Here is a 13,747-nt window from a genome sequence, read left to right as displayed (position 1 = left end):
GGAAATGTGCATTGCGTATCGCAATTCGAGCGCGTATTTGTATGGGCAAAGCGCACCTCGAAAAAAGGAAAATCAGCTTTACACGTGGCGGCTCGTAATTTGGCTTCCGATTTCCCCCGCCGTCACGTCCGACACTGTGGCGAGCTAAATTGTGATTATTTTTATATGCGACATGCATCCCCGAGCCTTTTAAAATTCAGCACGATTCTAATTATCGATTAAGCTTGTACCGTAAAAACGATGCTTCTACAAAGTCCGTTTCGCAAAGTCTGTTGCTTCATTTATTTCGTCGTTAAAATTTATGCGTCAATTTGTCGATGTTTCGTCGACAAATATATTGTTGAACGTGTATACAGGAATTAATCTGAAATACGATCAACGCGAGATTGTTTATGTGAATTTGATCCTCTTGTATCTAATATCGAATTATTCGTATACGCGTACTTATTATTATTCGTACTACGTCGTTGAAATATCCCGTGTATATGAAATATATTTGGTATTTTAAATGTTAAATAATATTACAGTACATTCAGCATTCGAAATTAAAATATTTTAACATCACGATATCTATAACAATTTTTTGATTGTTAAGTGCTATTTAAATAGTCAAGAAAATTAATTGTACATATCTTATAAACATATAACAGATGTTAGATTTGTCGATTAATATTTCTTTTCTCGTGTTCATATCAGAGTTCTCTTTTCCTTTCACGTAATATACAAAATGGCACATTATTGTTTTGAAATAGCTGTGAGCACCGAACTCCGATCGATAAAGTATTAAAGACGGTTCGCGTAATCACAATCTCCTTAAGAATGTATATATTTGCAGTGTGCCTGTCGTAGATAATGTAGCGTCGAACTATATGGGCGGGAGATATCGTCTCTTGGCACGAAACCAACATGATCGTAAACGTCGTTTCGCGAACCAGATCGCGGCGATCCATCGACGCACGGTAAGTTCCATCGCGAGACGGCTCTGTGAAGACGATAAGAAACGAGAAGAACGGGATACTTGTATCCATCTATCGATCCAGATCGGCGCGATCTGACGCTGTTAGGTACTTATATAACGCGTTTACACGATTAAAATCCATACGTTCCACACGCATTCCATTATCATGACACTCGCACATTTGTATTCTCGATAAACGTCTATAAGTATGTATTTATATTTATATATATATATATTTATTTATATATTATATACTATATTTCTCGCTCTCGCGCAACACTCACGCATCGATGCGATTGTACGCACCCCCGTCTCTCTCGGTTAAAAAACTCATGTGAGACTCCGCCGTTTGCGGCGCCAGACTCCACTCTCGCGCATTGCACAAAATAGTTACCCCCTTATTACACAGTAATCGGTAATCGTAATTTATATATAATAATTATTATAATAACTAGTAATAATAATAAGAATAATAGTTGCGTCGTCGTCACGATCGACAGTCTCTTTTGGCACGTGACGTTTTAATAATAAACTCGCGACGGCGGACTTTCATCCATCGATCGCGATCATCTTCTTTATCTTCCACCCGCGAACGCCGTTTTGTCTCATCGCGCGTTCCTTTTCGCTTGTTATATGGCAGTAAGTGTGTAGTTCAAGTTGCTGGTTGCACATGCACCTATCCCAGGACCATCGTTATATTATCGCAATCGCGACTTCATCGTCGCCGATGGTGAATTCGTTTTTTTCTTTTGCGTTTTTTATTTTTATTTGATTCGCTCGTGGATATTTACAATGTACAAAGGATTCGGTCGCGACAGGAATTTTCGTTTCCATTCGTATCGCCGCTACAGATGAGCTTTAATCGAAGCTTTGGAAATACTTTAATTATATGTGTGTTCTCGAGCGACGAAAAGTTCCATCGATTTATGAGGATGTGGCTGCCCCCCATTCTTTAAATCTGAAGCTCATGCTTCGATATATTTTCTATACTGATTTATTTGATTTTTTTTTTTTTTTGGTAAATATTAAAAATCTCAAGATATTAATTTGTAATAAAAAATGTGATAATAATACTAATTTTTATAAAACAGTACAATATATTGTATAAAATTTGAATTTGGAATTTGTGTTGTCACATTTGTAAAAAGTTGCGTTTTCGTGATCGGTCGATGCTCTATTTGCCGTGGATGAAAAAATTCGTAGATAATTTTTTGAATTATATATATATATATATATGCTTCAAAGCGCGTGAAAAAGACAATAGTCGCCGATGATAATGTTTATAGCTTTCGATACGATTTATTACACATATCGATCCTGCTGTCAGTCATCAAATAATCCGAAATCTCGAGTAATGTAGAAAAAAAACGTTGATTTTTTGCAATTCGAACATGCCGATAATCCAATTATCATCTGCATAATTCTGTATTAAAATAATCGCATTCCAATATTTATTAGAGGAACTAGAGTCTCTTAATTTCTCTCCAAGCCGTTTAAATATAACGCATCATTCGTGGAGACGGCTACAGGACCATTCAGTATTACGTTAAAAATATTATAGCACAGAGAGACAATTTTTTCGTTTTTTTTTTTCGATTTCTTAGAATCATACAAAATCTTATAATTATTGCTCTATAAAAATATCAGTGTTTCCATGTTCCAATTGCTTCATTACTCGAATTAGGATTATTCTGAAAAATGTCTGGGCAATATTGTAAGAGGAAAGCTACCTCGTCGTGACTCGAGTGCGTTATCTCAGCGCAGCGATACTCCAACAGCTCCAAGATCATCATAACGGGAAGACGCCAATCATTGCCTTTGTTCGTTTTGGCATTTACGTAATGTATTCCGGCTTATCGTTGAGGCCGGACCAGTGTCGCGGTGACGCCGGCGTCCAGGGTACCGCTACGTCGAGCGCCGCGATGCTGAGCTTTCGCTGAAAAATGTACTTCGGGCTCTTCTTCTTCGGGCTCTTCGGTGGCGATTCCGCGAAGGTCACGCTCCTCCGTGGTCTCCTGGGCGGCGGGGGTGGCGGCGGGGGTGCCACCAGCGGTGGCGGCGGGGGTGTGGGCAGCGAATTAGCAGGCGATCCGTCGCTCGGGCTCTCCAAGTAATGATTTACACCTGGGTATGTGTATTGCTGTGTACCTGATCGCCCTCGGTATTCCCAATCGCGTTTGCTGGAGCGTAGTACTGGAAATTTTAATGTCGATGTTTAACGTTAGGCTCGTTTGAGCTAATACCCTATCGCAGTTTCTCGATTATCACCGAAGACCGATTATATGTAGATTACATTTTGAATTAAAATAATAAACGGAGTATATTACCATTTTTTCTTTAAATCTTTTTTGAAACACTGTCTTATTTTTTTATTTTTACCTATTCGATTTGTTGCTGAGATTCTTTTTCCTAAAAATAAAATTTGGATGCATTGATTACTTTTTCCCATTAATTAGATTTTTTGAATAACAATTAACGTTAATATGTTATTATAAATTAAGAATCTTAATTAATGCAAATATTGACAGTTTTAATAACCGATCGTGTTTGGATAATCTGGAAACTGAGCTATATGCGACGGTATACTAGCCCAGACATACATACACATTGACAAAAGATAAGAATTTTATATGCGACAAAATTTTCGGCGGTGGTTCATGACAAGAATTATGTGTAAAATTGCAAGATTATATAGGCGATTTTTCTATCGTGAATGATATCTATTATTCTACATCTTCCCTTTTTCAATTCAGATTTTGCAACGTATGACTTAATGCCATTAGCTACTATGCATCTCTAATTCAGTAGATGTAGATGTGCGGATATTTTATTCTTGTTTGCAATAGCAATTACTGTGCCATTGATGTAAAGTCGGAATTAATTCGCACAATCTTTCGTTTTAATTTTTTTTAAATTAATACCGGATAAAGAAATTGAAAGCGTACGACAAATCATAGCAATGATGATTATGAGATATTGTGAGTGTCATAGTTTCCCAAGACAGAAGTATCTACGCATAAATGAGTTTTTCTTTGTCTTATTTCGTGGATAGACGATCGATCGAACATATGTACACTTAAGACACAAAGAGATAACAAAGTGATCCCGAATTCACGCTATTTATATATTTATCACACTCGTTTATAATTTTGCATAATAAATTTAAAAAAAGGCTATGTGCTGTGTGTTTGCTGTGTGATTTATTCGAGAAATTTACTCAAACGAGCGCGAGTGATCCTAAGAGAAAGATCGGTACCTTGATAAAGGAAGCACTAAGCGAGTAAGTGTGGAGAAAAATTTGGGATAAAGAATTTGACAGTACACGTAAAATAATCGACTGACGTATAAAACGGAGATTTTACAGTCATATCTATAATAGTACTATAGTAACATTTATACTGATGCTATTGATAAAATATTAAACTTTATGGTCAACTTTATCAATCTTCTTCGAGACACATACTTTGTCAAATTTCTAGATTTTATTTTTAACGAGTCGTTAAAAATTGAATGTATTAATTTGTAACATCAATTAATGAATATTTATTGCTTATTAACATATATTAAAGATTATATTTGCGGAAGATTGTTAAAATTGGAAAACACAAACTTAATATTAACAACAAATATTAATATTAAGCAGCTGCGAAAAATTCGAGAGAAAAGCAACTTTTTTGGCATATATATATATATATATATATATATATATATATATATTCAACTAGGTACTATTCAAATTTGAAAGAGGAGCGCAAAGGATACACCGTGCAGACATATCCACACACTGACGTAGCAACGTAGGGAGGTAAAAAAAAAAAAAAAAAATTTGAGATCTTCAAAAAATTTCCTGTGGGGCTCTTGATGCACCATGGTCCCTTCAGTGTCATACCTTCGGCGCGAACGTAGTCAAAGTTGGTACCTCCGCAGCCAGTACTCGCTTCTTCCCGCGCTGTGAAAGGAATCAGTGTTACAAAAGATAGGAAATTCTGTGAAGATCTCAAGATTTTTTTAAGCCCCTACTTATTTCTCTTTCTTTTTCTTTATATATGTACATATTTATGCAAACTTGTATCAAAGCTAGTAGTATTGATAAGTCATTCTTATTGCATAATAATAAATTCAATATGTATCGCTAAAATTATTCATGGTATTTTTTACGACTAATCACTAGTTTAAATCGATTTACGAAGAAAAGTATGTATATGTGTATAACGAACATCGATTTATCCCTCCTCGAAAGACGGATAACGTTACAGGATTTTTTGTAATGGTGTGATTTAAAGCCAAGCCGCGACAATATCATGCAAAAGCTTCCGACGTAGAAAGCGAAAGAGAAAGTGAGAAGAGAACATGCAATAGAATTAGGAGAAAAAGCAAGATGTGCAAAATGGGATTAAAATTAAGGGCGAGAGTACTCACATATGGTCCCGGGAAAGGCGCATGCATCCTCCGTCTAACTCTGCAGTCCGTACCACTAGAGAGACAAAAACCCAAAGTAGAACGAAACGCAAACGCAAACGAGCAAATTTTTACGCCCCCCCCCCCCTCCCCCTCCGTACGTCCACCGAGTAGAAGAGAGAAACAGAAAAGAGCGCAATACATCCAGCCAGCTGCACACATCGCACGCACGTACGCATACATATGTAGATATATATATATGTATATACATATATATGTAACAATATATGTATGTCAATATATATATATGTATCGATCGGTCACTCAGTCCTCCGGTCGATCGTTCTCTTCGGCACTGAGGCTGAAACTCTAGGACATTAAATGTAGCCAGCTTGAGTCCGGCGTAACTAAACGATAGTGTGTGTCAAACGTTTACGCTGCTAACTACATGCCAAGCGTACTCTATGCCGTTCATCTATATGTATAAATATAATGTATTGGTTTCGTACATGTATATATGCGTATGTATAATGTACGATGCTCTTGTTGCGAATGTATGTTTTATGATATACATCAATACCTTTGGTTCGAGACCGAAGTAATTGCGCGACGAGACGCACCGCCGATCGAGAGCTCTATGCACCGGGGTATCTTTCTTCTTCTTACAGAATTAACGCAATAATTAAACAAAGAATTCAATAATTAGTATGTAATTTGACAGAGAGATATTCGCGTCTGTTTGTATCGCAGATAATATTATACAGCTAATAGTTTGTTCAATGCTAATTACATGTTCGTATGATACATTGAATGAATCAACTATACGCACAATTTTGTTATTATTATTATTAATCGTAGCAAACACAATATTTGCTGCATTTAATTTACCTAGCAATTTGACACGCGCATGTAATATTAAGCAAATGTTTGAGCAGGAAGCAAATGTCGTTAAATATTATTTATTGGATGTGCTTAATGTAATATTGTTTTATTTTTCTTGGATCGGCGGAACGTTTAATCGAAGCGTCTCTTGCCAAACAATCTCTACTGATACCGTATGCGAATATGCATATGCGAATATAATAAAAAATTTGATTATTATCACTTACCCGTCCATTGTCGAAATCGCGACCACCGCCGATGGTTAGTCGTGCTTTCGCCTTCATCGCGTCTGACAGTGGTATCTAAAAAAAGAATAGCATTTCATGTAAATGATAAATAATCTTTCTCTTTATAAAAGTTTTGCGATTACACAATTATTCAGCGAGATTGTTGAATTAGTATATCCAGATCTTATAAATAATACAGTCAGCATTATATAATTATATAAACTATTGACCGTCTATTTTTAAAAGAAAATTTTCTATCGCGTTACAAAAAATAATTTTTTAATTTAATAACTTAATTTGTCTGAGTTTGCCTTGTTTTTTATGATATAAAGTATATATATATAACAGGGGAATGTATAAAATTATATCCCCTACGTTTCACGGCATCTCATTACCTTCGCTCTCGTCGCTTCTGTGTGCGACTTGTAGCAGAATTCCAAGAGAGCTACGGCGAGCGCCAGAAGGAGACCACCGATGAGAATATAAAATATTCCCGCTACGTTGCTCAGCGATAATTCGTTTCTGGTAGCATCTGGCTTATCACCGTGTCTGCATTCTGTCCTTTCGTACCACCATCGTTCGACTAGCTTTGCCAGTTCTCCATTTTCCTTCAGTGACAGTACCGCCAAGTTTATGGGATCCCTGTCGCCGTCAAGTTTATGGAATCATATCATCGTCACATGAAAATGCCATCAAATATATGCTACACGAGTTGCGGAGAAAATATCGTAATCTGTGAAAATGTGTTATTTTTATAATAAAATTTCCTATCAGGTATCTTTGCGATATCAGATATATCAGAGTACGAGATATGTACGATCAAAGTACGATCTAATTATGTGCAAATAAGTAATCGAAGAACAATGGCAATCCAAGTATAATGGCAATGCGTCTAACAAGATTTGTTTGAAAAAAGTTAGGGAGAAAGTTTCTTTAATTATAAGGTTTTCGAGGAATATCGGTTCTTTAAAGTTTTTGCTTCAATCTACGAGAAGAAGTAGAACAATGGTAGACGTTGGAAAATAAGATTACAATAAAGTCACAATGTATTATCTGTCGATATGTGTATAGACATAATGAAGCTGCTGTTTGCATACTGCCTCCAATTATCTATTCGCTGTTGCTTCAACGATCCAAAGACGGCGCGTGAGCCTCGGGGGCGAGATCGAAACGTTACACGAAACGTCAAGGGTCGCGCGGTTAAAAAATCAATAACATGCAAATTTGCGCGTATTACCGTCGCAGCGGCACTTTTACTCTAGTCACATTATAAAGATTAAAGTAACAAATTTATTTATATATTTTTTTAGTTTGTTTAATTACAAAAAAATTTAACTGTAAGAATATGATTAGAGTTACAACGTAAATTTTATTCCTACACTTGTAAAGTTTCAGCAGATTAACATACCGGATTTCATTGGGTGATTTCATGATTTTCCTTTCTTATTAAATCGCAAAGAAAAATAATCTTTATAATTCTTTAAAAAATTGTGACACTTCTAAGTTATGTTAATAAATATATATTATATATGCATCCAAAAAATAAGCAGGTAAAGACATTTTCATATTTTGACATGTTGTTTATTTGAGAAGCCAATAATTATTAACCAATAAATTATAAAATTAAAACATAATAATCAAATTAAAATTCACATCATTATTTCAGTAAAAAGATTAACTAAAAAGAATTACTGCGGGGCTAGTTTTGCTTGAAAAAATATAAAATTGGTAAATGTAAAATGAAAGAGCGAACGCATCTGGCTTGTAGAGAAAAGGTTGGATTGTGTTAACACGCTGTCGAAACATGATACGAAATGGTGTTGGTCGATGGTAAACGTGTTCCTTAACAGTTAATGGCATGGAAAAGAGGGTACGAGTTTTTCTATGCTAATTGCGCGTAATGATGTGCGATAACATTCCGAACACGGCGGAACGAGGAGCAAAAAGCTTCGAAAGAGACAAAGGCAAAGTGTTCGCATGAAAGAGTGGTAAAGAGAGTAAGAGAGAAAATGTACTAGAGAATCTTTGTTTCACCATGATGACTACAAAACCACCTTAATTATCTACTCTCTCTTGTTTGTTCGACGAAAATATATCAAGTGTCTTCTCTGTCACCGTCGTCTGACGAGAAGCGGCGAGTAAATTGTTAACGTAGGTGTAAAATTCATACTAATTCATGCAACGAGTAACTTATCATGCTAGAATATTGATGACGATATACAAAGAAAGATGATATATATACAGAAAAAAATATATTGCATTTATAACAACCATTATTAATTGAAATTGTGATCAATTAAAATTGTTTTTTTGTGCTTCATAGTATCTTAATAAAATTTAAAAGAATGAAAATAATAACTTTTGTTGACGTTCATTAGTATTTATTATGTGAGGCTTCAATTATATGTGATTTCCTTACCTGAGAGGGGATCCTAAGGGTGTCGCGACACCGAATCCCTTCGCATCGAGATTTCTTCCGACCTTCATTGTGTCGCAAGGCTCCCTCTCGTTGATGTAGTCATTCGTCGGGCTTTCGATTAAAAGTGCGTATTTGCCCTTACTCGCTCTCACTCTTTGTATTCCATCCTCGTACGATTTTACGAACACGTGCTTCCGCGAATTCATAAACTCCCACATTTTACTATAGAGACCGATCTGAGATTTCTATTCAGACAAATGAGGAAATGAATGTCAATTCGTTTGCTAAATGCGCATTAAAATTTAATAAACGCTCGTGATACGAAATTACGTAAAAGACACTGCTCGTGAATACTCACTCGAAAAAAATCCATCGTAGAGCCATGAGCGAGAGTGCCATACTGGATTTCCGTCTGCGCCGCTAAATCCTCGGGTGAGTTAATTGGCGTGACCATTCTCTCGATGGTTAAAAATGCAGCGAGATTTGCGGTGTAGGAGCATATTAAAATCAAAGTGAAAAACCACCAGACGCTACCGGCTATGCGGCCAGATATGGATCTGTTGATCAAATTATTCGGAGATTATAATTTTAAAACAACCAAATAACACAAACGGTTATTGTAAACATAATATATATATAGAGACTTAAATATTTAGTAAAGTCCCCACATAAAATTCCTTCTTTCATTGCAGTGAATTGAAACGCAACGCGTGCGTATCATGATGCTAATTTAAAATTAAAGAGCGTTTATTTTATTTGTCTATCACGCATCTTAGACGTGATCATTCTTCCAATCTCGCTGCAATCAAAATTATAAACAAGATATTCGCGAACCAAAAATTCGATGGAGATCCTTAATTATGTCTGCTCATATTGCCTTAAATCGGATCTGCGAAAGATAAGCATCAAGAGCGGGCGAGAGAGTGACCGAAGGAGAAGGGAACGAGAAACATAGAGAAGGAGGGCAGGAGGGATGGTGGCCACTTGGGCAGGTTCCACGAAATTTACAATTCATATCGCCGCCACGCGAATATTTAAACCATTAATCAAGAGAGCTAGTAGAATGGGGTGGTGCACTGGATACAGCCAAATGTAAATTAATCGAGACCCAGTTTCGGAGTGAGCATGCGGTCTGCTTCGCGTAAACGGCAAAACGCGCGCGTTCACTTTTGTCGCGACTCGATAGGAATGTATGTAGTTTTGTGAGACGATGTTCCCCAATCTGCGAGTTTCATGTTATATTAGAATATCATAGCGCTAATATTATCAGGCTGCAAAAATAAGAATAAAAAATTTAAAAAAAATAGAAATTAACATACTATTATCTCGTTTCGAATTTAACTGTAGTAGAAACAAATGATAATTTAATATTACTCGTTTTGCTTTTTAATAAGTCTGATAAAATAAGTGGCAAGTTATATTCTTAGCACATATTGCCCAAATTATTTTAAAGATGTAAAAGTAGAAAGCAAATAATGGAACATTATTCAAGAGAAAAGATATTTAAATTTCAATAAAAAGTGTAAATATATATATATATATATATATATATATATTTTATATATAAAACTAACAAATGCATTATGCATATTAATTGCGTGCATATGTTAGATACTTGAAGAAAAATGTGATATAAATTTTATCATGTATGCGCAATATGCTCTAAAGCACGATATAGCACTGTCACGTGAATGTTCTATTCATGCTGAACTTCCCTATCCAGTTAGAATGTTTCGAATATGCGAGCAAATTATGCTTTGTTTATTGATGTGGTACTTGTTCATAGCCTGAAGTGTTTAGCTCGAAATCATTATCTAATCTGCAGCGTTATATGCCAAGAAATATATAGCCGGGGACGTTTCAAAGCAACACTAATTATAATATATCTCTAAAAACGGTAACTTTTGTGCATCAAGAATTGTCATAAGATTGAAATTCAAGAAAATTGTGATATATATATCTCGGAACATATAAGTCTCAGACGCTCTTTGAAGGATAGTTAATTTAAAAATGTAAAATTTTTCAAGCTATAAAACAGCCAAAAGAAATCCTTCTCTTTGGTTCTTTAATATACCCAACTTTCACAAAGACCACTTCCATAATTTATAACTCCTTAATTAAAAGAGAGAAGAATTTCTTGTCTTATTTTACTATTTCTTACTCGATTTATTTATTGTTAACTCTTTGACATATTATACATGATATATATATATATTTTTTTTTAATTTATAAAAAGATGTTTTTTGAACTTTTCTCCAATTCATTTGACGGATCGACGTATAATTTTATAAAATCAAATCTGATACGATACATATGAAAAAAAATTATCGCGTAAAATAAAGTACGTGCATTAAAGCATGTGAAATAAAGCTTGCTTACAAAGTATTAAAGGATGTGCAAATAAATACGTGGTCGATCATACGTGTCACAAATACGTGTCACATGGTCGATCATACGTCATAAATATGTGTCACGTCTGGAATTTTTACACGTGTAGTACACTTTATTCAAATGAGTCTGGTCTCGCGCGGCCATAATCGGGCCGGTCTAAATTACGCCCTTCGCGATAAGGCAATTTTATTGCGAATATCATTTTGATCTTTTTATTATGCAAATTGCATATACAAATTTATAATTAATTAATTTATATATATACATATACGCACAATTTAATTAATTAATTTAATTAATTGTAAGATTGTTAATTTAGCCATATTTAACACAAAATGTTGTAAGAGCCTTTTTTAAGTCAAATGTCCACCTGCGCTTTAACAATTTACACGAGAGATTTTAAGCGTCAACCGGAGAGCTTTTATAGAATCTTGCCCGATTCATCCTATTACTGGGCTGTACGCTCGACCTATCCCGGGTAAAGGGAGCTATTCTCCCTGTGCCTTTATGTACTTACCTGCGCTTATACTGCGGAAACGGAAACAGAGGGAGGCAAGAGTGGGTGGCTATAATTAGCCGAGAAGAACGTGGGAGAGCCACTTGCGCGCGCCGGTCACTTTCCCTCTCTTTCTTTCTCTCTCTGTTTCTCTTTTTCTCTTTCTTCTTGATTCTCTTCATTTGTTCATATCCATGAGCCAGTTTCCAGATAAATATCTAAACGCACCCGAATCTCACGGCTAATCGCGAAATTGCACCGTTGCACATGCTTTATTTACACGAATACTCTCATGCTAATGCATTTTTTAAATGTCGAATTCTTTGATGACAATGTGAGATATTTTTTCTGCAAATATGAAATTGCAGTATGTATTTGTTTCGGTTTCCAATATCCCGATAATTGAACTTTAAATTAAATTTCTGCTAAAATTGATTGACAAAAACAAATTTTGTAAAATTAATTTTTGATGAAACAGAGACACAAGTTTAATGTTATTAAAAAAAAAAAAAAACATTGATAATTGTAATATCGGAAACAATCGAATAAGTAAAATGTCAAAAAGAAAACACGAATTTGTGTCTAACAATAACTACGAATTTTACGAGTTGAATCTGATCTGCTTCCACGTGCCACAGTATATAGCAATTATCACCGCAATATATATGCAATTAGCAATTAGATAGGAAAAGATTCTTCGATACGCGAGCGTCATTCATTAAAAAATTAAAAGCTTGTGGCATGGACATAAGCCGACATTAAATTCGGTAATTAAAAAAAAAAAATTAAACGGTGAACTTATAACAGGAGCGTCTTTTCACCCACGACCAAACGTTAATTACTGTCGGAAATTAATAACGCGAGGCATGTTTACCTGGGCGAGATATCGCAGCCCTGTTGCATAAACGCCGCCAGAGCGAACCAGAGGCTATTTACGATACTGAAGTCGTTGGCCATGCTGGAAGTTGGCACGTGGGGTGAACCTTGCGGCGTATGCGGATGTTGCAAACTGGGATCGTTTCGTCCGCTAATAGCTGAATCCGTACTACCGCTAATAGTGAGGACTCTCCACTCGTACGGCGAAAATCTATATCATTAAAAAAGGGGAAAAATTAGAGAGAGAGTCGTTAGAGGAAATCATTAAAAATGATTAAACGATGTCTAATTTAATAAATCATTAAAGATGTCTAAAAGATCAACATTTCCTGTAGAAATTTTCTAGTCTAGCCATATTATAGAATATAGGTAAATTATATATTATTATATATATTATATATAATACACACATACATATCTTTCTATACTGAGTTTATAGTTATTGAAAAATGCGTGACTGTCGCTATTAATTAAAATGTAAATATTGGTATTCTACATAAACCCGGTAAGATTGCGTGTTCTAGTTGATCACGTGAATAAATAAATGGTTTTACAACAGTATGCAACAGACGGTTGTCTGCCAATATTGATAAGTCACAAGAATTGCCCATAATTATGACGCAAGATAATACAATTAAATCTTGTTTTTTTCTCAAGTAATATGACGCGCGTCGTATGCATCAGCAAAAATCCATACCAAGTCTTAAATGTTGGCGTTCAAAGAGTCTCATTAATTAAGAAGCTAAAAACTTTTTCGGCTTGCTCATTATGCCTTCGTTAAAGATCGAGAGCTCTCGTAAACGTTTCGTCGAAATTTCCTCTATATCAATGCAAAATTAACGAGCAATTTAGAATACATAATTTTTTTTTTATTTTCATACATTAATATTTGATAGCGACTTTTCATCGGGACGGTTCCGTTCGATCGCGATTGTGTAAGGTAAGAGACATAAATAGCGTAGCATAGGATAAAAGAGCGCAACGAGAACATATTACGGCGTGTCGACATATTTTGCCGATCACATCGCGATAAATGCACCTGTAATTGCCGCACCTTGACACGTAATTGTGGCAGTAAGCACAAGGTCTATACAGCTAGC

The 13,747-nt window shown here is 35.4% G+C and overlaps 1 protein-coding gene across 10 annotated transcripts in view; it reads right to left on the bottom strand.

The window, feature by feature from the left end:
- Positions 1-2,980: 2,980 nt before the first annotated feature.
- Glurib (Glutamate receptor IB) overlaps positions 2,981-13,747 on the bottom strand; it is a 210,071-nt gene continuing 199,304 nt past the window's right edge. For 6 of the 10 annotated variants that reach the window (XM_070313997.1, XM_070313996.1, XM_070313995.1 and 3 more), the window contains 7 exons: positions 12,646-12,858; positions 9,243-9,441; positions 8,885-9,129; positions 6,861-7,107; positions 6,466-6,540; positions 4,848-4,907; positions 2,981-3,151 (listed from right to left, as the gene is read on the bottom strand). In XM_070313997.1, coding sequence (XP_070170098.1) covers positions 3,077-3,151; positions 4,848-4,907; positions 6,466-6,540; positions 6,861-7,107; positions 8,885-9,129; positions 9,243-9,441; positions 12,646-12,858 — 1,114 coding nt within the window. In that variant the 3' untranslated portion in view covers positions 2,981-3,076. Of the gene's footprint in view, positions 3,152-4,655; positions 4,908-5,377; positions 5,433-6,465; positions 6,541-6,860; positions 7,108-8,884; positions 9,130-9,242; positions 9,442-12,645; positions 12,859-13,747 lie in introns of those variants that run through there. The other 4 variants (XR_011448445.1, XM_070313992.1, XM_070313993.1 and 1 more) reach the window with 4 other exon arrangements.

The sequence above is a fragment of the Polyergus mexicanus genome, unplaced genomic scaffold, assembly GCF_030449975.1.
Source record: "Polyergus mexicanus isolate NDT 795.1 unplaced genomic scaffold, iyPolMexi1.0 SCAF_26, whole genome shotgun sequence".
In the NCBI taxonomy this organism is placed as follows: domain Eukaryota; kingdom Metazoa; phylum Arthropoda; class Insecta; order Hymenoptera; family Formicidae; genus Polyergus; species Polyergus mexicanus.
Note: the sequence above shows the minus strand (reverse complement) of the source record. Positions and strands in the feature narration are given on the sequence as shown.